The 24588-nt window shown below is 58.4% G+C and overlaps 3 protein-coding genes across 5 annotated transcripts in view; all 3 read left to right on the top strand.

Moving 5' to 3' along the window:
• PEAK1 (pseudopodium enriched atypical kinase 1) overlaps positions 1–9833 on the top strand; it is a 245214-nt gene extending 235381 nt beyond the window's left edge. The window contains 1 exon segment of the mRNA XM_038581054.1: positions 3609–9833. Coding sequence (XP_038436982.1) covers positions 3609–4772 — 1164 coding nt within the window. The 3' untranslated portion in view covers positions 4773–9833.
• Positions 9834–11131: 1298 nt separating this feature from the next.
• Positions 11132–16844, top strand: LOC111093313 (translation initiation factor IF-2-like). 2 transcript variants are annotated; one of them, XR_005381896.1, is made up of 3 exons: positions 11132–12270; positions 13913–14132; positions 15159–16844. XR_005381896.1 is itself a non-coding variant. In XM_038581058.1 (2 exons), the coding sequence occupies exons 1-2, from the start codon at positions 11234–11236 to the stop codon at positions 13920–13922; spliced, it is 1047 nt and encodes a 348-aa protein (XP_038436986.1). In that variant the 5' UTR covers positions 11132–11233; the 3' UTR covers positions 13923–14512. The 2 variants fall into 2 exon arrangements, 1 of the variants encoding a protein (XP_038436986.1); XM_038581058.1 differs by lacking the exon at positions 15159–16844 and having other exon boundaries at positions 13913–14512.
• A 3768-nt stretch (positions 16845–20612) lies between these two features.
• Positions 20613–23309, top strand: LOC119866948. 2 transcript variants are annotated; one of them, XM_038581060.1, is made up of 2 exons: positions 20613–22249; positions 22330–23309. In XM_038581060.1, the coding sequence occupies exons 1-2, from the start codon at positions 21655–21657 to the stop codon at positions 22389–22391; spliced, it is 657 nt and encodes a 218-aa protein (XP_038436988.1). In that variant the 5' UTR covers positions 20613–21654; the 3' UTR covers positions 22392–23309. The 2 variants fall into 2 exon arrangements, with proteins under 2 accessions (XP_038436988.1, XP_038436989.1); XM_038581061.1 differs by having other exon boundaries at positions 20613–22224.
• The last annotated feature ends 1279 nt before the right edge of the window (positions 23310–24588 follow it).

Here is a 24588-nt window from a genome sequence, read left to right on the forward strand (position 1 = left end):
CGCTCCATGGGGCTTCCCGTTCACGAAGTGCAGGCCGGGCCGACGCTGTCCAAGTTGGCGGCAGTTTAAATAGGTTTTTCCACCTGTGATGAGAACAAACATGCTATGATTTTCTCCCACTGAAAAAGAGAATCATACACGAAGATATGGGACCATTCCGGCTCCTGTTCTGTTCCTATTTCAAAATCAGGGGGGAGCATAGAGGTCCTATGGAAATTACTCTTCTTAGGGAGTTGAATCTCTTTGGAAATTCCTGCACTTCAAACCAGCTACCCTTTTAGGGAAGGAATGTGAATTCCTTTCAAGAAAGATGAATAAAAATGGGAGGCCACGAAGAAGTCACTTTGCTCCCTGGTAGAGAAAATATTGAATAAGGGAAGGAGGTCAGAACAACAACCAGCAGGAGGAACCCTGTGCGTTTGTTCTGGAAAGAGCAGCTTGTTTTCTGAAATAACTTTTGGACTAGAAATTTATCATCTGAGTCAGGTTATTTTGAGGTTTTAAAAAAAAAATCCTAAAGGACTCAAGTTATTAATATATGAAAAATTGCTTCTGTGTGGTACATAGTAGAATCATACAATACTCCTACCTAAACTAACATCATCACAAGCTCCATAATAATATTTATGAGATACTCATCATACAAGAAATCCTGTTTTGGAAATTTCCACAGGGCTGTATTTTGGGTGTAACTATGTTCGTGGTTGCAAACCAATTAGAAGGCCTAGTATTTTGTTTCCATCTTTCATACTCCAGACCTCTCCTTGTCCCTTCACCCTTTAAGCTAGAGGGACCCCGTTATTCTTCAGCCTGTCTCTATATTGTAAGATGGAGAGATAAGGACGCGCCACCAAAGTGATTGAACAGTCTATCATTTCTCCTTTGTAAATCACTTTGGACCTTTATCTCGAGTTCACCTGTGAAACTAAACATAAATTCTTACTGTCGTGTCCATGTTCCCATCTACTCACACAGCTCGGGGGGACCCTACAGAAGCGTGTGTGTCTGTGTGGGGGCAGATACCATGACAACAATGCGACGAGAGGAGCAGTCGCAGTTACAGTACCCTCTCTGCTTCTAAAGCCAAAGCCCGGAGTGGCGAGTTTTTCTTCAGTGCAACTTAGCACAGTAGAAACTACAGGGTGGTCGAACTCTTCTCTCACTGAGCCTTCGATGGGACTGTCTTGGACCAGAGCATGCTGCCGGCCTGACCTACTGGCCTGGGGGCATCGGGCCTTAGCTCTTCTCTAGCCACCTCCACCAAAGCCATGGTCCGAGAGCCTTACTGCTGGGGCAGGTGGCTCTCAGAACGCCAAAGAAAGATGCATTTTTTTCTATTTTGCTTTCTTGGTTTGAAAAAACATGACGATTCTATAACATTAGATCACTTTTAACATTTGCAGGTTGTTAATTGTCCTAGTCATTTGCAATGTTACCTTTGTGTAGCTCTGAGATTTATAGATCGACTCTACAGAGTTGATCTCATTCCTCATTTAATCCTCACAAGTGCACTCTGAAGTAGGTTTCCGGATTTTTTTTATATTGTCTCCCTTTTTTAAGGGAGACTCAGGCCCAGAGGAATGAATTGAGATGCCCAAGGTTACACGCAGTTAGTGGCAGGACTAAATCCCAAACCTGCCAAGCCCTTGGTGAGTGTCCTCTCTGTGACGCGGCCGCTAGAGTTTGACTGCAGTCTCATTCAGCTCAACTCAGTGGTCTTTGATTGACTTTTCAGAGACTGGGGAGTTGGGACCTTTGAACTTTCATTCCAGCCAGTGATGTGATATTGAGCAAAATATTAAAATTGGAAATGGGGTTAATGGTGCTGTGTCCTAGATCCAACTCCTGTACAACTAAAAGATGACTAGTATAGGATTTTTTAAATACCTGCTGACACATAAATATGAAATATTGCCAACAGTGCAGTATAGAAATAATTCATGTTGTGATTGATGAGCATATAGGATTATATATTATACTGCATGTACTGAGACTTTGAGAGCTTTCCAAAGATAGTATTTTTCTGAAAGATATATGTTTTAAGATGAACTCAGCCTGGGGTTATCTCTGTTTCAAGACCAGAAGTTTGGTTAAAGAAGAAATGTTTACTGTGCCCTCAAGTTGATGATGTAGGTGGTATAAGATTTGAAAAGAGGAAAGATTTCTGAGGCATTGATCACTGATGTCAAGACTCTACGTGTAGTAAGGAACATCCTTTCTTATTTACTGTATCTATACATATTTATTACACTTTACCTTTGGTCTGGTTTGGGGGTTTTATTCCTTCTTTTTTTTTTTCTTTTTTTCCATCATGAGACATGTACTCTTTAGTCCCCCATCACCTATTTCATATTTTTCTTAATATCTATTAAAATGGAAATCAGAGCATGCTGTTTCTCAGAACTGGAGACTCATCAGCACCCTCCCAAGAAAATGTACATTTAAAAAAAAATAAAATAAAAGTAGCTAGAAATCCTTTTTTAGAAATTGTTTCTTTTCTGTGTTATTGCAGCAAACAGGCAGTGTGAACACTTCCGAGTGCCTGTTGCTGGGAAGCTTGGATCCCTGTGAATCTGCAGCATGTCCCTGCTGAGGATAGAAAATGTGCTCCTTAGTTAACAGGCTCAGGGAGGAGCTGTCTGGACTGAGCTCTTGTGACCTGTGAACTAGTGTTCGACCCCTAGTCTCCCACTGTCGGTTTCTCCACATCCTATCATGAGTATAATCCAGTTAGGGGTGATTTTATTTACTTTTTGCTTTTCTAACCACGTATGACTAGAAATACAATAGTTGTTTCGGTACGTATGACTCTTGGCTAATGTTTGTGATCAACAAACTCTTGCATATTCCATAACCTCTCGATAAAATTCTTTTTGGAAGTCCTCACTACCCAAATACTCGCCTTTAAATGAGGCCTATTAAGAGAAAACTTGAAACTCAAGAGTCCTGCCGTTGAAATGTTGGTTTTGCTCCGACTAGGTCAGACCAATGATTCTCTCAAGCCTTTATCTCAACCTTGCCAGTCAATCAGGAGTGCCTGAGTTGTGACAATGACGTTCATTGGAAATTAGGAAAACCCACACTTTACCTGGCCAACGTTATGTTACTCTCCTGACCGATGATGAAATAAGGCATCCTGGCCCACTTTGTAGAGCTGTGGTAGAAGTCTGGGCCATAAGCCTCGACAGAAAGTAGGTGAAAAATTATTTTTGGTGGTTGTGTTTTCCAGATGACGTACGAGATACGGTGGAAAACGTAAGCTTTGGTGTTGGATAGTCTTGGGTTTGCAAGCTGGCAGGCCTGGGCTTTTTTTTTTTTTTTTTTTTTTTAATTATTTTTTATTTCTTAAATCTTCAGCCTATATTGAAGGGGTTAGTGTAGAGACAGCAGAGACAGTGCACATCAAGTGCTCAGCATGTAGACAGCCACGAGGAGTGGTTACTGCCAGTGTCCCTGTCACTCAGCACAGGACTGTGAAGACTCTGAAGACTTCACCGTGACACGACGTGTTCCTAACCGGTCACCTTCCAATTAATCTTCCTGTACACCTTGCAGCCGGGTTTTGAAAGTGTGCATTTCTTACTGTGTTATTTGCTTTCTTCTTTCAGATCTGTAAGAGCAAAGCTAAAGAATCTCAGCAGTATTATCACAGCTTGGCTGTCCGGCAGAGTCTGGCTGTCCATTTTAACATCCAACAGGACTGCGGCCATTTCCTTGCTGAAGTCCCTAATCGTCTGCTTCCCTGGGAGGATCCTGATTCCCCAGAAGAGGAAGAGGATGAGATGGAGGAGGCTGAAGAAGGGGTAAAAGGAGAAACTGATGGGAAAAGCCTGGAGCCCTGCTCTGAAACAGAGTCATCCCAGAAGGAAAGCCAGGGCGTCACTAGCAGGAAGCAGAGAAGCCACGTTGTGGTCATCACCAGAGAGGTTCCCTATCTCACCATGGCCGATTTCGTGCGAGACTCTCTGGTCCAGCATGGGAAAAGCCCTGACCTGTATGAGAGGCAGGTGTGTCTGCTGCTCTTGCAGCTGTGCTCTGGCCTCGAGCACCTCAAACCCTACCACGTCACTCACTGCGACCTTCGTCTGGAGAACCTGCTGCTGGTCCACTACCAGCCAGGGGGGACCACCCAGGGCCTTGGGCCTGCAGAGGCCAGCCCCACCTCCTCTTGTCCCACAAGGCTCATAGTAAGCAACTTCTCTCAGGCCAAGCAGAAGAGCCATCTGGTGGACCCCGAGATCCTCCGTGACCAGTCCCGCCTCGCTCCAGAGATCATAACAGCCACTCAGTATAAAAAGTGTGATGAGTTCCAGACGGGCATCCTCATCTATGAGATGCTGCACCTGCCCAACCCCTTTGATGAGAACCCGGAGCTGAAGGAGAAGGAGTACACCCGGGCAGACCTGCCCCGCATCCCGCTCCGCTCCCCCTATTCCCGGGGCCTGCAGCAGCTGGCCAGCTGCCTCCTCAATCCCAACCCTTCTGAGCGGATCCTCATTTCAGATGCCAAAGGCATCCTGCAGTGTCTGCTCTGGGGCCCCCGGGAAGATTTCTTCCAGACTCTCACCATCTCTCCCAGCCCAGCGCAGAGGAGCGCCCTCCTCCAAAACTGGCTGGACATCAAGCGAACACTGCTGATGATCAAGTTTGCCGAGAAGTCCCTGGACAGGGAGGGCGGGGTCAGCCTTGAGGACTGGCTTTGTGCGCAGTATTTGGCCTTTGCCACTCCAGACTCCCTCGGCTGTATTGTGAAGACCCTGCAACACCGCTAGTGTGTCCTGGTTGCTGCTTTTCTTTCATTTCCACCTTCAAGTCGCCTGTGTGCTCCCCCTCCCCAGTGCTCACACGGAAGTCACGGAAAGAAGAGAGACCAGCCTTCCATCCCTGACCAGGAAAAACGAGTCTCCTCTGAAGACTTACCCATAGCTCCACGTCGGTGAGAAGCTGGGTCTGTCTTCACTCTCCGGCCATGCAGCTGCCTTCCACTGGAGCAGCGTTCACCCTAAGCGTCCCCAAATGCAGGTAGAAAATGAAAATGTCCATCCTGGAAGCGACGGCCCTTTTGGTGTGAACTCAGCTGTGTCCAGCTCGCCCAGAATTCTGAATATCACCTGTCTTTTTAACACCACGTATTTATGCTCCGTAGCAGTAGGCAGATTTGAGCAGTCCTTTCCATTATCCGCTAAGCTCCCACTACAGTTTTTTTTCTTTAACGTGTCAGTAACCGACTCTCTTGCCAGCCAGAGCTGCCATCCCGAGCATCGGCCCGGTTTTGTTCCTGGGAACCGTGTCCTTTGCCCCAGCAGGTAGTCAAAAGGCAGGGAGGGATTCCGTCCCTTGGGTCACAGCGCGTGTTCGTTTGTTCTCGGTGGGTGGGAGCGCGCAGGCAGGATGGCCCAACGCCCCCACCCCCCGCGGCCCCTGCCTGCTCTCCCTCCGCCTCGCTCTGCCCCCACTTGCCAAGGGAGCGGGTGTGGCGGCCGCCGCGGCCCAGGACGGGACTGACCCAAGGTGGTGGCACCAGTTCCTCCATGGGGCAGAGCTCACAGTGGCCGCAGCTGGTGGGGGGGGGTGGGGGGCAGGCGGGGACACCAGGGAGGGTTGCCGCGCTGGCTCTGGCCGCATCCGAGCTGTCGGCGTGGACAGCCGGGCAGCGGGCCGGGGCCCTGGAGGCGGGGGGGGGGGGGGGATCCCGTGTGCAATCTGTGTGTGCACTCGAGCCGCGCAGTGGTGTTGGTGTCGCGCCCCCGGCCCGCGATGTGCAGAAGCCTCCGTCGCCCCTCGGCCACGCGGCCTAGGAGACCCCGAGGCGACCGTGCACTTGTTCTATTCAAAACTGTGAGTGCCTGTTGACTTCGCCTCGGGACCCCAAGGGCAGCCCGCGGGCGGCCTGCACCCCCAGGGAGGCCGGGGCCCCAGGGCGGCGTGCGTCGGGCCCACGAGGGGCTCCAGGACCCCTGCCACCGGCACGCGGCTTCTCAGAGCCCAGGCCGGTGTGAGTATTACTTAGGGAGCACATTCGTGGCCTTCTGGAAATTTCTAAACTTTTAACATTTTTAACAGCCTTTTTCCTATGATTCACCTAATCAAAGAGGATCGAGAAAGGAGAAGAATGTATTTTTTTGTGATCTTCTTTGGTTTTGGGGGGCGGGTTGTTTTGTTTTTGTTTTAAGAGAACGGGCCTCGTGCGGCTCCCGGGGGTGGGGGGAGCTGCCCTCCCGGCCAGCAGCGCCGGGCCCCAGGGAAAGGCTCGGTGGCCCCAAGGGCGTCCGCCTCCACCGGGCCGGGCTCTGCCCCCAGGACGCCCCAGAGGCCGCTGCAGGCCAGCGGTCCCCCGGGCCCGGCCTGGCCGCTGGGCAGGGTCACCTCGGTCACCTCGGCGTCCCCGTGCGCACGAGTGCCCGCCCCGTTGTACACTGAGGCAGCAGCACGCAGACCACTGACCGCGCCGGCCCGGCCCCGGACGGCCCGCACGCTGGGACGCCTTCTCGGTGTCATTCTCGTGGTGCCTTGCCCGTGTGAATTGGAACATCGACTTCAACGAGGTCTCCTACTTAATGAAGAATGTTCCCTGGTCCCTCCGTTTGTTCCCAGGTATCCTTTTCCTCCTCCTCTTTTTTTTTTCCCCCTCCGTTGGACTCGGATCCAGTCCTCCTCTCGTGACCCCCGTGGTAGTCCGGGCACGACTCCCCACTGCGCGGCCCCGGCGCCCGCAGGCAGCACCTCGTTCACCCGGGGTCGTTCAGTACCGTTTCCACATCACGATTTGTTGAGGGCAAAAGATGAATATGGCCCTAGGCCGAGAGGGGCCGCGGGCTTCCCGGGCGGGCGGCGAGGCTACCTGCTCTCCCAGGGACGGCTGAGAACGTTACGAGGTAGAGGGGAAAGGGGTCACGGGTTAGGGCGGAGCAGACAGCATACCTGTTCCTGGGCAGGAGGCAGAGCACCAGGTGGTCCCCGGAACGTTCTTCCAGGACGATGAGACTCAGCCGGACATTATCGCGACTATTTTCTTGCCGCCCCACGTTACAGTAGGGACGTTGAATCCGCTCCTCCACCAGACAGAAGCCCTGCCTGGAGACAGCGCGGTGTGCGCGGGGGAGTCTGGCGTCGTGACCATAGAGCACTTTAAGTTTTCTCAGGTAACGTCAAGTTACCGTCTTCGATATTACTTGGAAATTTCTTTCTTTTCCGTTGAAGTCTGTCCTACAGATGCTTCCATTTATCAAGAGTTTGAACAATTAAGCCACCTTTGGAACTTTACCTTAAGCCACGTGAGCAAGAACCATCTCTCGGACACATTTCGGTGCTAGAGAAACAGGGAGGCGGGTGGACAACCAAGACCGAGACTGAATGTACACGCAGCAGAGTGCCTTGTCCGCGCGGCAGCCAGCCCGCGAAGGCGGAGATCGACGCCCCGACGAGGCCTAGGACTTCGGGATCCTGCCACGCCGGCCCGAGGGAGAGCGCCTTGGTGCGCCTCCCCGAGGAGGTGCTCGGACGCTGGCTCGTGAGGATCAACTGCAGGGTGGGGGACGTGGTTAAACCTGTGGGCCCGTAGGAGAATCGTGAGCCAACCACGAATGAGGCCGCCCAGCCCCTGGCCTGAGGCAGGCCCGGAGGGCAGGAGGGCAGGAGGGCAGCAGTGGGTGTCAGGGTTTGCCCTCTGGGGGTGAGCTGGGTGAGGAGCGGAGGGCAGGAGCACCCACTCTGCCAACGCGGGTGACCGTGAAGCGCGCCCCTGAGGACTCCACGAGCCTGGGTAGCCTTTCGTCATCTAGTGGGGCCGGTTTAGCTCCCAGACTCAGAAGAAGCTTGTTAACGTGGACAAGTTGTAAGCCAAGAGATCTAAACCCCTAGAAATATCAGTGATATTTCTGGGAGTAAAACTGTCTATTTTAAAGTTTCTAGTATTGCAGATTGAAAGATCTTTGAGGCCTCCTAGATGGTAAGGCACGGAATGATTGCACTCAGCTTCCCAAATTTGAATTTAAAATGCTTCAATGCTGGGAAGTGACTCGACTTGATTTTGCTGGTAACCTGCAAATAAGACTTTTCCCTAAATTATACTGGCAGCGATCTGAAAAAAAGTACAGACTAGTCCCAGAAGTCAGGACGTACTTAGGATACGGCACTATAATTCCAAATGATTCTAGATGTATGAATAAAGTATGAACATCCTTGAGGATGACGGAGAGAGGGACTTGGCTCCCCAGGCCAACTCTGACGTGTTTCTTATCTCCCTCACTGGTGGATAAGGATCGAAAATTCTGGTCCAGCCTAATGAGTGAACGGGACGGCTGCCCACGAACCGGGTTATTAGTTTTACCTCATTGGAGCTCATATTCTCAAAGGCCCAAAGTGCTGTGCCGAGACGAATCCGGGCGCTGCTCCCGCTGACGTGCGCGCTGACGCCCAGCTGCCCGCGCTTGCGGCGGGGCCGAGGCCAGGGATTCCGTGGACCAAAAGAGATGCCAGAAGGGAAGCCAGAGGAGCTGCGGTGCAAGACCCTAGATAGAGATTATACCAAAGAGATCCAGCCTTTCTGTCCTGATGCTTCAAAGGTGATGAGGTTGGGTGACGACAGTTGCCGTAGACGGAGAGCTCACATACATTCCGTGTCAAGGGATCTGGCTGATAAAATGATCCATCCTCCAACAAAAGCACCTTTAAAAAAAAAATAAGTCCATTTCGTATATTAGGGAAAAAGAGAAAGAAGATGATGGTGATGGTGATGATGAAAGCTGCGGGCAGATTGTAAGGTGCCCCAGGATTTAAGGAGAAGGAACCAGTCGCTCTCCCCATGACATGACCGTGGCTGTTGCCCTGACTTCAGCCCGGGGACGTCATACCCATGGGATTCTGACAGCTGGGCAACTTTTTCTAAGACGTGTGGCAGTTTCGACAGGTTTGTTTAAAGAACTCCTGGGAGATTTCTTAAATCCTAGTCCTCTTTATGCAGCTTCCTACGGAGGTGGTCACCGCTCGTCATCATCACCCCTACCTGTAAGGCCCCTGATGCACAAGGTGCTATACAGCTGTCAGCCGCCCCCGCGGCAGCTGTGGACGTTAGAGTAGGTTTTGCATCAGCCACTGCGAGAAGCTTCCCCGCTTGGGGTGCGGGGCCTGCGTGCCCACCTCCCCTCACTCGCCTCTCCCTCCAGGAGCCTCTGGGCTTATTCCAGCTTCTCACCTTTACCCATCCCACTCACCCCCGTGCTTTTTTTTTAATTAAGAAAGTTTCAGGGAATCAAAAGAGGTCGGAAATTTTTTAATCTAGCAGAAGTATAGAGTCATATATTTTGCTACAATTATTATTATAATATGGAGAATCCACTTTGCCCGTGTAGTGCGTGGAGAGTGTGTGTGTGTCTGCGCTCATGATAATTTGAATGTTGAACAGCCCTGTGGCTTCAGAGTAGCATTTTGAAGGATAAACCACACCGCTTCAGGAAACCTGCCCCGAGTACCACACATCCCTTCCCTTACCGGTTTTTAAAGAGCTGAACACCCGGGGCTGGGGCTCTAGGCGACACATGCAGGCCTGAGATCGGCGCAGGGACACGTCGTCCTTCGCACGTTTGGCTCACGGCCGCCCTCACCCCGTCCCTCCCTCGTCCCCACGGCTCTGCTCACTCCGTATTTGAACAAATGTGTTTCCCTTGCTCTTTCCTGGAGCTTCAAGCCTCTACACACCTTAGAGTTGTGTAAACCCGCCAGGTAAGGTCCCCTCCGTCACAGGTGGTGCCGCCCTTGGTTTGCTGTGGTACTTTGCTGTGTTCTCTGTGGCATCATGTTACTGTGTAAATAAATTTGTTTTAATATACACTAAAGATGAGAGGAGCGCTCGTTTTTTCAGTGACTGTCCCATGGGGACGCCCCCGGGGGAGGGTGTGGCTTCCCTGTCCGGTTGGGTCTGTCTCCCAGGACTTGCGCCCTCTCGGGTCTTCGTTCCCTGCCTCTTCCTCCTGCTCCTCCTCCTCCTCCTCCTCCTCCTCCTCCTCCTCAGGCGCCCTGAAGGCTGCCCTCCGGCCCTGTGACCTTGTCCCCTGGGGCCAGTCTCCACCCGCCTCCGGCCTGGTCACCCGGCTCTGGCCAGCCTCTCGGGAAGGTGTCGGATCGCGCAGATGCTGTGAGCACAGGCCGGGCCTCGCACGGCACCCAGCGTCCTCCGCTGCGGGACCCACACGCCCTTTGCCTGATGCTTGGGCCCCCAGGGATCGCACGCAGGCAGGGAGCGGAGGGGCTGGCAGGAGGGAGTCACCGTTGGCCGCGGTGGCCCAGCAGCTGCGCCATCGGGGGACGGTGGATGAGATGCACACGTGGAGGTTGTAAACTGAGGCCACGTGAGCTCTGAACCCCCACGGTGGTCGCTGCCTCCACCCCCGTGTTTCTGCTCTTGCACCAGCGATCACTCTGCAACTTGCAGATCACACGTGAAGCACCTTGCGCCTCGGGGGTTGCCAGACGTGCGCCCTGTGCTGCTGGGGAGCCCCTGAGGCGCCCCTGCGTCATCTGGGTCCGGGAGGAAGGGCTGCCGCAGAGCCGGACGCGTCCACAGGGACACAGCTCTTCCACTGCAGCTGCCCGCCCGCCCGAGGGTCCTGGGGGCCGCCCTCCCCAGTGCCGGGCACACGCACTGGCTCCTTGGGGCTGCAGGGAAGGGGTTGGGGCCGCGGGGCTCAGGTGCTGTGGGTGCTCTGCTGGCGGCGGTGGCCCAGCGGGCCTCGGGATGCGGGTCACCCTAGCCGGACTCCAGGTGACGCGGAGCACGAGCAGAGAAGGCTGGACACGCCGTTCCTCCCACGGGGTCACTTCAGGGGCATGGGGATCCCGTCTTGGGAAGTCCACCGGTGGGGCTCGCAAGAGCAGCCTCCTCTTCGGATAGAGCCCTCGGTGGCTGTGGGCCCGCAGACTGCCTCCAACCCAGACCCAGAGGATCTGGATCTTTCCTACCTGCAATGAGCTGGTACAAGCTGGTGTGTGGTGCCCGGGCTGTGAGTGTTCACGGCTCACCGCACCAGGCCACGAGTCGCCCTCCCTCCTCCTCCCCATCCCTCTCCCCCTCCCTCCCCCTCCCCCTCCCCAGAGCCTGTGCTGGAGGGACGGAGCCCTCACCCTTGGAGCCAAGGACTGCAGGCCACAGGCCGCCTGAGAGCAGCTCAAGGCCATGAGAGCTGAAACTTAAAAATGGGCTTTCACCGTGGGGGGAAGGAGGGCGTCGGTCGCCAAGATGCAGTCCTCCCAAACTCGCAGATCTCGGAAGGGACACAGGCGGCCTGGGCTCGATCCCCAGCCCCCCGACACCCCAGATGCCGCGTATTCGCAGAAGGTACGTGGAAGCCCCGGAAACGGATTGGGAGCAGCCGCGTGCCTGCTGCCCGCCCTCCACCTCCCTCACCCCAAGCACCTTGTCTCTCCAGCCCCTCCACGGCCCCCGCCCCTCTGCTCGGCCCCGGACACCCCAGAGGGCGACCCCGGCCCTTCCCGAGCTCCGGTGTTGCTGGCCTGGGCACTGCCCCAGGGAGCCCGGGGCGGCCGGGCGGGAGCACGACTGACGGCGGGTCGGACGCCCCACAGCCTCCCTCGGCCGTGTCGCCCCGTGGGGTGGCCCCAGTCCACCCATTTTCACTCAACGTGTCAAAGCCAGGATTTCGACCCCGATGTGTGCAGCTCCTGGCCAAGCGCCCCTCCCCGCAGCCCGTTCCTGCCACCCGCGCGGCCAGGACAGGGGCCAAGAGCCGCCTTCCTTCAGGGGCCCCGGGCTGGGCCAGGCCAGCAGGAGCTCCGCGCCGACTGCAGGGTCGAGGCCGGAGGGGGTGGAGGGGTGGAGGAGGTGGAGGGGGTGGCCGCCGAATGGGCGCCAGGCCGCTGTGCCGGGGAACAGCCTGGGCGGGCGAGGCCGGGGTCTGGAACGGGCTGCCCTCCCCGGGAGGCCGAGGCCCATCCTACAGGCGAAGCAGGGACCTGTAGGCCTTCCCAGGCGGGGTGTCCCCCAGCCCTACAGGCGGCCGCCAGTGTCCCTCCCAGTACCCCCCATGGCTTCCAGGGATCTGTACCACGTCTCTCTCGGCTCTCGTCCCTCCGTGAGCCCCGCTCTTTACAGGACGGGGCCGCCCCTGCGTCCGGAGCAAGGGGCTGCGAGGCGACCTCTGCTCAGCCGAACGCGGCGCCGCCGAGGCGATCCGAAGGAAACCGGGGACAGAGGGTGTTGAGAGCGGCTGCCCGAGGCCCTGCTGGCTCGTCCCCGTCCCTGGACCTCCAGCCCAGGTCAGGCCACTTGGTCGTGCCCTGCAGGATGCCCCGGGGTGGGTCCCCGCAGGACGGGCTCCCCGGGGCCTGGTGGCTGGGGCGCTCGGAGCCGGTGGGGCGCGGGGTGAAGGGAGCTGCCCTCCCTGGAGAGCCAGCCCGGCAGCTCCCGGGGATCCGCCGAACCCCAAGATCACGGGGTCCATGAGGTCGGTTGTACGGGAGCCCCCCGCCCCCCGCGAGGCCCAGGGCTGTCCTCAGGCACTTCCTCGCAGCCCAGGCCCCGCCGGCCTCCTGTCAGACGGCCCCACGCAGCCGAGGCTCTCGGGGTGACTCGGGCCGGCTCGGGGAGCCCCCGGGAGGCGCTGGCCTGGGCCCCTGGGCCTCTGCTCAGCTGGGAGGGGGCTGACGGGCCCGCCCCCCCGTTGGCCCCCCTCAGCCCGTGCCCCCAGGCCACAGCTGAGGAGAGCGAGCCCCGAGCAGGCGGGGAAGGCGCCGGGAGGCCGGGGGAGCGGGCGCAGAGGGCGCTGGGGGGCGAGGCCAGAGGGGCCCCCACTCCGCCCACGGCCGAGGACAGGGCCACCCGAGCGGCTGCCGTCCCCCTGACCCGGGCCGCGCCCCGATGGCGATGGCCGCAGGGCCTCCGCCGCCGCCCCACAGCCGAGGGTCTCCCCCCTTTCCTCGAGGAGGGAGGGCCCGCCGCCGGCCAGGCCAGCCAGGTGCTCCGAGGCCCGGTGCCCCCTCCGGCTGCACCTACATGCGGCACCTGCACCTGCACCTGCACCTGCACCTGCACCTGGCGGCCGTGGCCCCTGACGGCTGTGCCCCCCCCCAGCTCGGGCGCCGGGCCCCACGGAGGCGCAGTGGGCTCCTCCCCTGCCCCTACCTGCCGGGCGGCCGTGCCCCCGTCCGGATGGCCAGACATTGAAGTACGGAGCGGCGGGACCCGAGGGCCGGAGAGGAGCCTTCCCTTGGTCACAAAGGCCGCAGGGTCCCCAGATGCTCGAGGAGAATCAGACGAAAGCTCCCGGGGCGGCTGCGGCCTGCGCGCTCCCCGGATCACCCGGGAGGAGGCCTCGGCCAGAGAAGCCCAGAGAAGCCCAGGCTCGGTCGAGAGGCCGGTTGGGCCTCTGGGAAAGCTGGGGCGATAAACGCTGCGAGGTGGCCCTCAGGCGAATAGGGCCGCGGGACAACGTGGGCACCGAAAATGAAACCTGAATAGTATCGATAAGGATTTAACAGAGGATACGTCAGACGTGCCGGCATGGGAGGGAAGGTCTCCTTCAATAAAACATTCTGGTACAATCGGTTAGATATTGGGAAACTAAGTAACCTGCAGTCTGTGAACCAAGATAAGTCCAAACAGGTCAAGGGAAGAGCCTGGGCCGCAAAGGAAAGAAGAAAGAGGGGCGCCCGCGGGGCTCAGCGGTGGAGCATCTACCTCTGGCCCAGGGCGTGACCTCGGGGTCCCGGGATCGAGTCCCACGTCGGGCTCCCTGCATGGAGCCTGCTTCTCCCTCTGCCTGTGTCTCTGCCTCTCTCTCTCTCTCTCTCTCTCTCTCTCTGTGTGTGTCTCATGAATAAATAAATAAATAAAATAAAATAAAGCCTGAAAACTAGAAAAAATGCTACGTCATTTTCTGTTCTATTTTTTTTTATGAAGGACTTTCTGAGTTGAGAAGCAATGTAGAGAAGGCGCCTGAGCCGGGAAGATCAACAGGCCGACTACACACAGACGGTAAACAGTCGTCCCCCCCCAAACCGCAAGAAGCAGATCGAAAAGTCAGAAAACCGTCTCGACAAATATAACGGACGTGGGGTTAAAATCCTTCGATGCGAAGGACTCCTACAAACCATTTGGAACAAAAGATGCCAATAGATAGGTGAGAACGGGGGGTCAAGGGAGAATCCAAATGCTTAAATTTTCTAGAAACGAGGCACGAGGACCTAAGGTGGCATAAGTAAAACCATTTGAACAGCCCTTTCTGATCATAAAAGTCTTGCCTGTTGATGGTGGGAAACCTGGCAAATAGCCGCCAGGTCGCCGCCCGGGAATGACACCCCGACGCTTGCTGCAGGTCCCGCAGGGGGTCCCTCCTCGGCCTTGTTGTTGTTTAATCAGCTTCCTGTCGGCACCACGTTCTCTGCCTTTTCAGACCCACCGAGGTCTTTGTACAGCTTCTCCGCTGCTGGGCAGGTGTGCGGGCTCCGACGGGGGAGCCCTTGCTCCGGGGGCCGCGCCGAGCCAGGCTGTCGGGCCAGCGGGGACCCAGGGGACGGGCCGTGCAGGGGGCCCCGCCTGGTGCAGCGAATCAGCGGAGCACCCCTGGAGCCCACCCCCGAGCCCACCCCGGCGGCCTCCCTGCCCGGTCGGGCCGCCTGGCCTCGGTCCCTGCACCTCGCAGGCTCCCTGGGCGTGGGCTCAGGGACGGACGCCGCCACCTGCGGGGGCCTCGCAGCCCAAAGTGTGTCCCCTGCTGCCCGCTGCCGTGCCCCGGGCTCAGCTCAAGCAGGAGCGGCAGAGGACCCGTCCAGGGCTTGGCACCCAACAAAGGCCCTGGGGGGTCAGGTCTCCCCTCACGAGACCAGAACTGTGGGCTTCCCAGCAGCTGCAGGGACTGCAGAAGGGCCCCTGGCGGTCCTCCACCTGGACCCGGCCCACGCGGCCAAGGGGGCGCACACATCACAGGCACAGACGGCCCCAAGCCTGTGCCCTCCCCCCCATCGCTCCCCGAGCTGCTCCTTGAATGGGCTGGGACGGACGGACGGACAGACAGATGGGGGAGGGGGCTGCGGAGGCTGCTGCTCCTCCGGCCCCGGGCCTCCCTGCCTCTGGCCTCCATCCGAGGCCGCGCTCCACCCTGCGCCTCGGCCTAACACAGGCTCCCGTCCCATGTACTTTCTTTTAGGGGAAGTCGTGGAATTATGTTCATGGAAACCTCGTGATTGAATCCGATTGTTTCTGATTGTGATACCTGTTGGTGGAGGGCGCTGGGCGTCCTGGATCCGCCGGCTTCCCCCCGCTTCCCCAGGAGGAGAGCTCCCGCTTCTTTCTTTCTGCCACGAATACGGTTTAAATTGATCTTTTGTGGGAATACGGTGACGAGGGGGCGCAGGGAGCAGAGCCTTCCCCTGGCTCTCTCGGCTCCTGCACGGCAGGTGGCGTGGGCGCGGGAGGTGTCCCTGGCCCACCTCCGTGATCTCCGCTTCTCCCTGGAAAAGAAAGAAGCTTTAGGTTCCGCAAACGGCCCCCGGTTCCCAGTGCGAGCCCCGCGGTCCCAGGGGCACGAGGGCGCTGCCTCCCGGGCACCGCGGGTGGGAGAGGCGGGACCTGCAGGCAGGCGGCGCACGGGCCGGGCCGGGGCTCCGCAGGGCAGACGCGGGAAACCCGGAGCCCGACGGGAAGCAGCGCGGCCGGGCCACACAGCATGGCTCTGGGACGGTGCCGCCGCCAGCCGAGGGGTCCCACCTGCTAACAGACTCAGTTTGCTTCCCCCAAGACTGTGAGTCGGCCCTGGCTGAGGTGTGTGGGCAGGACGGGTCCAGGGTCCTCGCGGAGGCCGCACGCCCGTGGCGGAGACGGCTGGTAAACGGGGGGCAGCAGCGGCGCCCGCAGCACTCAGAAGGCATCGAGGGGCCGACACGTGGCCCTGGGGGGAGGGAGGGCCGCATGGGGGCCTTCAAGAGGAGGTGTGCCCGCACCGGGGTTTTGAAGGCCAAACAGGAGTTCGCCGGGCAAAGTGTGGAGAAGGCCTCCCGGACCGAGGTGGCTGCGTGAGCAAGGCCAAGGTCACTCCGGGGCACGTGGGGGCCCCGGGGAGCCGGGAGGCGGCGGCGTGCAGGTGCTCACTGTGGCAGAGCCCCTCGGGGCTGCGGGGACGCAGGGACAGCCGGCCAGGGCGGCTGGAGCCCCCAGGAGGGCAGGGCCGGGTTCTAGACACGGTCGGGACCTGGGGTCCAGCGTCCCTGGCGGGCAGCGCCCGGAGGTCAGCTCTGCCAGCAGGGCCCCGGGGAAGCGCTGGGGGCCGGTCCGGACAAGCCCTGGTGCCATGAGCTCCCCACGCCCAGCTCCCCGCCCGCGCCGCTCCCCAGCTGCCCACCTGCCGGGCCCGCGCGGAGCCCACGTCCACGCGACTGTGGCTCCCGGCCGCTGCCCCCCGCGAGCGCTCCCCCTTCACACAGGCCTCCGCGGGCTCTTGACCGAGTCTCCATCTTCAAAATGTATTTACTCATGAGACAGAGAGAGGCAGAGGGAGAAGCAGCCTCCCCGCGGGGACCCCGACGCGGGACTCGATCCCGGGACCCCAGGATCACGCCCTGAGCCCCCCGCGCCCCACATTCTCCACTTCAGCAGGCACCGGAGAGGTCGGAGGGCCGTCCAGGCAGCAGAGGCCCCTCCCAGGAGCAGCCGGCGGCACCTTTGCTCCCCCGGTCAGCGCCCAGGGCCTCGGGGGGAGACGGACCTGCCTCTCCGCGGGACACGGGGGTCCGAGGTCACCGCGCCCCAGGCCTGCCACCCGGGAGCCGAGCTGGGGGGGACTCGATCCTCGGCCTCGGAGACCCCACGGGCGGTGTCTTCACAGGGAGCCCGACGCTGCCCCCCTGCCCCGCCCCGCCCAGCGCACCTGCCACCCCCCCTCCATCCGCTCCCCCACCCCCCCCCGCACACCTGCCTCCCCTCCACCCGCCCCCCTTGTGCACCTGCGGCCCCCCCTCCACCCCACTGCTTGGGGCACCCGTCCCCCCACCCTGCCCCGACTCGCTCACCTGCAGGCCCTGCGCCATTTGCGGAGAGAAAGAAAGAACAAGGGGAAGGGCTCTTCAGCAACAGCGGGAACAGCAGAGCAACGCCCTGGACACATGAACATCCTGAGAGGCTTCTAGAAGCTGGGGGCCGACGAGCACAGAATGAGAAGCCCGTGGGCGTCGGGGTCTGCGACCCAGCAGGCACAGTCTAGGGGCCGGTTCCCCCACCAGAACCCGCCCCCCCCCCCCCGGGGCAGCTGGGGAGGCCGCAGGAGCTGCACGTAGGCCGCCTTGGTCCTCAGAGCCGACTGCACTGGGGCTGCGGGGGGGGGGGGGGGGGGGTAGGGCTAGGCCCCAGCGGGGCACCACCCGCCCTCCCAGAAGCTTCCCCACTCCGCTGGCTGTCACAGCCTCACCCCTTAGGAGACCCTGAGGTCCCATTAGGAGGAGGTGTAGGGCTGGGCAGGGGGGATGGGTGGCATGGCCTCGCCGCCTCGCGGTGGACGCAGCTCCCCATGAGACCCAGGACACGGGACGCAAGGATTCCTCCGTCTCTACGTGGCCATTTGCCCTCAGCTCATGCTCTTGGAAGAGCATTTCCTGTCCACACCCCTTCCACCAAGGCTCGAATTAGGTCAAGAAACCCTGTGTGCTACATTCTGCTCTTGACCTTCACAACACGCCTTCCCTAATTCAAGGCTCTGAAAAGTCCTGCAGTAACTTTATTGCGTAAAATACATTCGGTGGAGTTGCAGGTGTTGTGTGCAGCTGAATGAATTTTGACAAAAGAAGAGCACAGCCGTGTAACTTAGAGTCATACCAAGATTTAGAACATTCTCATTACCCCAGAAGGTTCCCTCACGCCCCTTTGCCGTCATTCCCCGTCCCTAGCCCGGAAGCAACCACTTTATGACCAGTAAACAGCGCACGGATGTGCCGGTCCGAGGGCTTCACGAGCACGGATGCGTACACGGCCTCTGCTCGTGCGTCTGGCCTCTTTCACTCAGCGTAATAATCGCAAAATGCACCCACGTGGCCACATCTGTCCATAGTCCGTGTCTTTTCACTGTTGATTATGTTCCCTGGTCCACTCTGTAAACATACTTATTACAGTTTGCTGACCTGTTTTTATTCTCGTAGATATGTGGGGTTTTCCGATTTTTTGCTTGAACCGAGCTGCTACGGACGCTTCTCTACGAGACGTTGAGCACACGGTCTGCAGTTGTGGGGTGATTACACCACGGCCCGGACCCGCGGGTTTATGCAAACTGCCGACTGCTGTCCCAAGTGGCAGTTCACACTTCGGCCGCGAACGTGCGACGTTGTGCTGCTCCGCGCCCTCGCGTCACCTGGGGCTGTTTCTGCAGTAACTTCTTAATTTTTGGTTTAACCCCTCACTTCTCACCACTGGACTCTCGTTCCCCCTGCAAGCCTTATCTCTGTCCCCGCGGAACTGGTGTGCCCGGGATTCGCCACGGATCTGAGGGTTGGGACCTTCACTTACAAACAGGACAGATGCCACCGTCAGCCACAGCGCCCGGTCACCCGAGCGCGGAGAGAGGCTCGGAGGCGGGGACCGAGGTAGGACGTCCGAGGAAAGATCTGCAGGGAAAAGGACTGAGCTCAACGGGGAGCTTGGTGACAGTCCCCCTGGGGAGGAGGCTGTGGGTGGCCCTCGGAATGGCCCAGACACGGCTTGGGTCCTGAGCGCGTGCACCCCGCGGCGTCCCCCCGCAAAGGGGGTTCTCCATGGCCAGGCCCCCGGGGCGAGTGGCTATCCAGTAGCTTCTGTCCCCAGCTGCCCCTGCTCTCGGAAGTGGGTGGCTCAGGTCCCCAGCAGCGGCCACTGCCCTGCAATTGCACACCTGGAGGCCCCCCTGGGGTATGACCCCGCCGCCCTCGGCCCCCTGAGGGCACGTAGTAAGCGCCCCTGCAGGAGCCCCGCAGCCCTGCCTCTGCCCCAGGAGCTCACTTTCCAGCTAAAAAGCCAAAGCAGCCCAAGTGAAGCGATGGGCAGCGGCCACGGGACACGGGCTCATCCTGTGCCCGGACACCAGGGCTGGCGGAGGCGAGCGGCCCATGGACAGACCAGCTGCAGCACGCGGGGGGCAGCGCCTCATGAGCCGGGGCGCTGTCCCCCAAGACCAGGTATATGAACACAAGTAACCAATGGATAGCGACCGGTTTTGGTATTTGTCACCATCGAGCCAAATAACCCACTTTCCAAAAAATGTGCTTCTCGTTCCTGAACCGGCCCTACACCTGCTGCTCTCGGGGTTTGAGACCAAGGGAGGGAAGCTTCGCCTGGGGGCACACACTGGCTCCGCTGAGCGGGGCGTTCCCAGTGCCAGCCGGCCATCGGGGCTCTCCACGCCACTGGATGAACAGGCCAAGGGAGGTCACAGGGCGGCGGGAATGACCGATTGCGATCTGTCCTGTCCGATTCTGTAGCCACCTGTGGCTGTTCTAAATTAATTTAAATTAAGCAAAATCAGAAATTCAGTTCTTCAGTGCCCCGAGCCACATGTCAGGCATTAGTGTCTGCATGGGGCTGTGGGCCGCCGTAGGAGGCTGTGACATGAGGCTGTGGCCTACAGGATTCCGCAGAGCAGGTGCAGACCGTTGCTTCCCCGCACAAAGGTGCATTAGACGGCGCGGGCCTCGACCGCCCAAGGCTGATAGGAGGCCACGGTGGTGGGGCAGGAAGAGGAGGCTGCCGCCCGCTCCCGCTGGCAGTGCTGTGAGTGGTGGTCAACGTGGAAGGGAGACTACGGCAAACACTTGGGCAGGACACCAGGCTCAGACCCCTCCAGGACAGAGGTCCGGGGCACCTCCCTGGGGAAAGAAGCCCCGCCAGCTGACGTGGTGGCCGAAGGCAAAGTCAGCGTGGAATAGATGGTAGTGGACGGAGGTCAGACACCCTGGCCAAGGCATGGAGCCCCTCATTCCCTCCCTGTAGTTTCTCCCTTGCTCAGCCGTGTGTATATTCATCTATTTTAATGAATTTCTCTTAGATTTCTCTTTATTTTTTAAAAGGTTTTATTTGTTTATTTATTATTCATTCATTTATTCATTCATTCATTCATTCATGAAAGACACAGAGAGAGGCGGAGACACAGGCAGAGGGAGAAGCAGGCTCCATGCAGGGAGCCCGACGCGGGACTCGATCCTGGGACCCGGGGGTCACGCCCTGGGCTGGAGGTGGTGCTAAACCGCTGAGCCTCCTAGGGATCCCCCAATTATATATATTGTTTGCAGAACACTGAGATAGGATTGGGACAGAATCGGAGAAGGAATGGACCTTGCCCCCAAAATCTCAGACTTGGAGTTGTATAGAGTAAGTGGCAAAAGAATGAAGATATTTTCATTTTGTTAGGAAGTGACTTTAGGGGATGCCTGGGGGGGCTCAGCGGTTCAGAGCCTGCCTTTGGCTCAGGGCGTGACCCCGGGGTCCCGGGATGGAGTCCCACGTCGGGCTCCCTGCATGGAGCCTGCTTCTCCCTCTGCCTGTGTCTCTGCCTCTCTCTCTCTCTCAAGGAAAAGAAAGAAAAGAAGGAAGGAAGGAAGGAAGGAAGGAAGGAAGGAAGGAAGGAAGGAAGGAAGGAAGAAGAAAGAAAGAAAGAAAGAAAGAAAGAAAGAAAGAAAGAAAGAAAGAAAGAAAGAAAGAAAGAAAGAAAGAAAGAAAGAGAAAGAGAGAAAGAAAGAAAGAAAATCTTTGAAAAAGAGCGAGAGTGGAAAAGATAATTTGATGTTTCCTAAAAGGGTATAGAAAGCTCTTTCCTGGTGTGGTTGGCCAATTTGTAATTCCATTATTAATAGTTTAGAAGAGCTCAGCTTCATAACTTACTGGTAAAGTCAGTTATTTCCAGGATTGTCGCCAAATTGGTGGAATCCCCTATCAAATACCTTTTGTAAGTGAGCCGTGAGATTGCAGGGTGAGGACGGATCTTAAATATTTGGAATTGACAGCTCGTTAAGCAGAGCAATTCCGAAGCCTTCTTAAATGCCTGCTACATTGCTTTTAGCTCCCTAATTGTGTAATAAAATTACTCTTACGCTATGTACACTGTGGTTGTTGATGAGTGTGTGTGGGCGTCTCGTCACCGGAACACTCGCTCCTCCGGGCCACCTTGCTGTGTTGGTAGAAATTCCACGTGTCATTTCATCCGGAGCTACCGGACCTCAGCGGGACGGGATGCATCAGCGACCCCGAGATGCGATTCCGTCTAATGAGATGCATAGAACATGCAATTTCACACCGAAGTGCCTCCTGCTTCTCCAGTACTCGAGCCTACAAACAATGGGATTCGACGGACTTAATGTTGCATGAATCCCGTAAAGAGAAACCGTATGTGTGACGCACTCACCGTTGTACCCGCGGCCTTGTTCTTTGACAGGAGCATATTCCCTGAGCGGTGACACCTCCATTCCGACCCGGCATCCCCGAGACATGGTCCACGTCCTGCGGGGGGTCTTTCACGGGCCCACGCGGGCTCCCTCCACTTCACCCCTTGTTTCTCCGCCACAACTCGCCAGTACCAGGTGCTGCCACATCCACGTGTGACCCTCCGGGCGGTGGCAGTGGGCGAGTCGGCGGGCGGGCGTCGTGGGCAGGAGTCGGGAGTGACCGCGAACCACGGAACCGCGTCAGCCACACAGATGTGTCCTCGCTCCAGCCTCCCCTCCGCCAGAGCCCAGTCGTCGGTGCCGTCGGCGCCATCCAACGTGAAGGCGGCGGGAAGCTGCAGGGAGGGACACGCGGTCTTCGCGGAGGCCTCGCTTCCCTGGGTGTTAGAGCAGCGGAGCGCGAGCGTCTGCCCGGGCTCTGGCGAAGGCCCTGCCGGTGTCTGCCACCACCGGGTGTCGCCCGGGCGCCAGGGAACGGCCCTCGTAGCCGTCGTCCTCAGGAAAGCGTCAGCCCGGCCCTCGGCGCCCCCTGCTCACCCGCGCTCACCCCCTCGTCTCTCCCACGACGACCGGGAAGCGCGGCTGTTCCCAGGCCACAGGCGAGAGGCGGGGGCCCAGGAAGAAGGGCTCCGGGCCGGGTCGCACGGCCTCGCCGTCTCACTGACCCCCTGGTCCTTCCCACAGGACGAGGAGGGGGCCGCGCTCCCGCCACCCACAGCCCAGCCGGCGACGCATCCGGAGGCCTGTGAGCCCGCCTGGCTCGGCAGTCTGCGAGGACCGCTGTCCCCGTTCCCTGCTGGAGGACGCTGCGGCTCACTGGAGGTCATAGGGTCTACGGCCCAAGCAGGTCGCTCCAGGAGGCCCTCCAAAGCCCGTATCCCCGCCGGCTTCGTGCTCTTTAATGCACTTTGCTCTCCCCCCCTTTAGAGATCAAAGGACCCCGGAGCATCACCTGGTCCCATCCCCTGGTGCCACACGTGAGAAGCTGAAGCCCGGAGACGGGGTCGGACTCCTAACCCAGCTGTCCAGTCTCTCCCTCCCCCACCTCGCAGGAGCCTTCCTCTGCTGTCCCGTGTGTGGGGGACACCCCACTGCAGGCCGGATCTTTGCCCCGACCCCCGAGTGACCCATGCAGCAACAGCTTGTGCCATAGAAGTCTGTCACCGTCTTCCTGCCCAAAGCCCTCTTCTCAGGAAGCCTCCAGCCACAGGCCCCGCTGAAGAGGGAGGAGGGTCGTAGGCAGCCTTGTGAGTCCTGAGCGGCCCCACCCCGTGGCCTCGCGGATGAGGAGGCCAACCCAGACGGATAGACTGAGGCCGTCTGGGCAGGAGCCAGAGCAATGGCAAAGGAGCCCAGATGGGTGCAAACGCAGAGAGAGCCCCGGAACAGAAAGGCGGAGGCACAGAAAAGAGACTGGGGACCCCAGACAGAGCCTCTGCCCTATGAGTTTACCAATCCCATGATTCCTAGCAGTACCTGGGCCCACGTTATTTTTCTGCGTGATACACTAGCACAGTCCCCACAGTGAATTCCGTGGGTGGGCATTTGTACCAGGCGACTCAGACATTATAGGGCAGCCCGGGTGGCTCAGTGGTTGAGCGTCTGCCTTGGGCTCAGGTCATGACCCCTGGGGTCCCAGGATCGAGTCCTGCATCAGGCTCCCTGCATGGAGCCTGCTTCTCCCTCTGCCTGTGTCTCTGCCTCTCTCTCTCTCTCTGTGCGTCTCAAGAATAAATAAAATCTTTTTTAAAAAAAAAGACATTATAGAATTATTTTTTTAAACAAGTTTAATGAGTGATACAGTCGTATGCTATTAACTCATGTGGAATTTAAGAAACAAAACAAATGATCGAAGGGGGGAAAGAGAGAAACACACCAAGAATCAGATTCTTTTTTTTTTTTTTTTTTTTTTTTTTTTTTAAGGTTTTCTGTATTTCAGAGACAGTGCACATGAGCAGGGGTGCGGCCCAGGGAGAGTGAGGCGGCTGAGCGGGAGCCTGGCAGGGCTCCATCCCAGGACTCTGGGGTCATGACCTGAGCCAAAGGCAGACACTTAACCAATTGGGCCCCATTTCTCTTAACTACAGAGAACAATCTGGTCGTTGGGAGAGGGGTGGGGGTGGGGGATTAAGGAGGGTGAGGTGCGATCATGATGGGTGATGTATGGAAGTGCTGAATCTATACATTGTACACCTGAAACTAATACCACACTGTACATTTACTAACCGGAATTTAAATAAAAACTGTAAAAGAGAATTTTTAAAAAGTAGCGCGCCATGTCCATTGCTCTGCATCTTGTTTTCTTTCACTGAACAGTCCTGGACATCATTCCTGCCATAAGGTGATGCTTTTTTTTTTTTTACAACCAAAGTCCACGGTTCATGTTTGGGGTTCAGTGGGCCCCACCGAGGGGTGAGATGGGACCCAGAGGCCTGTGGCTTCATGTAGGACCAAGGAGGGGCTGCACCAGGTGTCCGGCCCCTTAGCTGCTGGGGAGCAAAGCGGTGGGGAGGCTTGGACCGGCGTCTGCGGGAGAGGGCGGCCGGCGGGGCCCGGGCAGGTCTGAGCCGTCAGGTCTCCCCGAGGCCTGCTGCCCCCGGCCGTCTTGCTCTCCCCCACGACGTTCAGAACTAGCTCTCCCAAGTCCTCGGATCATTCTGTTCCCCGCTAAGTCAGCCGGAGAGACCCAGAAGCCGCCCGGCCGCCTGGCTTCCAGGCCGCTCAGTGCACCCCCCTCCGTCCTTTCTGCCCCCTGCCCCCCCCACACCTGCCCCTGGAATCCCCCTCCCACACGTCTCCATCCTAGTCTTCTGCTAATTGCTGTTGTCGAACTTTCCCTGCTCGAACACTCACTTGCACCGAAGTTCATGCCTTTTCTTCACTTTCCAGCTGGCCGGGCGTCGTGCCCCCGATTTACTGGGGCGCCCCCCCAGGACCCCCAGAGTGCCTCTGTCTTCTCCGCCCTGCCCCCCTTCCTTCTTTTTGTAGATGCCTTGTTTAGCTTATGCGGCTGTTCAGTCGGGCCAGGACGTCGTTCCCACGGAGGACTTTGTGCTTCTGGCTCTGGTCGGGCGCCCGGAGTTGGCCCGACTGCGTGTCTCTACCTGACCCGAGCGAGTATTTCGTCTGAGCGCCCGTGCCCCGTGGGCCGCAGGACGGCCTGGGAGCCCCTGCTCCGCGCCCTCC

This window comes from Canis lupus, chromosome 30 (assembly GCF_011100685.1).
Source record: "Canis lupus familiaris isolate Mischka breed German Shepherd chromosome 30, alternate assembly UU_Cfam_GSD_1.0, whole genome shotgun sequence".
Classification (NCBI taxonomy): domain Eukaryota; kingdom Metazoa; phylum Chordata; class Mammalia; order Carnivora; family Canidae; genus Canis; species Canis lupus.

What these genes read in the sequence shown, in the direction of transcription:
- LOC111093313 (XM_038581058.1), top strand. Translation starts at nt 11,234, where the DNA reads ATGCAGTCCTCCCAAACTCGCAGATCTCGGAAGGGACACAGGCGGCCT.
- LOC119866948 (XM_038581060.1), top strand. Translation starts at nt 21,655, where the DNA reads ATGTGTCCTCGCTCCAGCCTCCCCTCCGCCAGAGCCCAGTCGTCGGTG. An exon ending in AGGGTCTACGGCCCAAGCAG is followed by an intron (nt 22,250 to 22,329) that starts GTCGCTCCAGGA and finishes CCCCCCCTTTAG; the next exon opens with AGATCAAAGGACCCCGGAGC.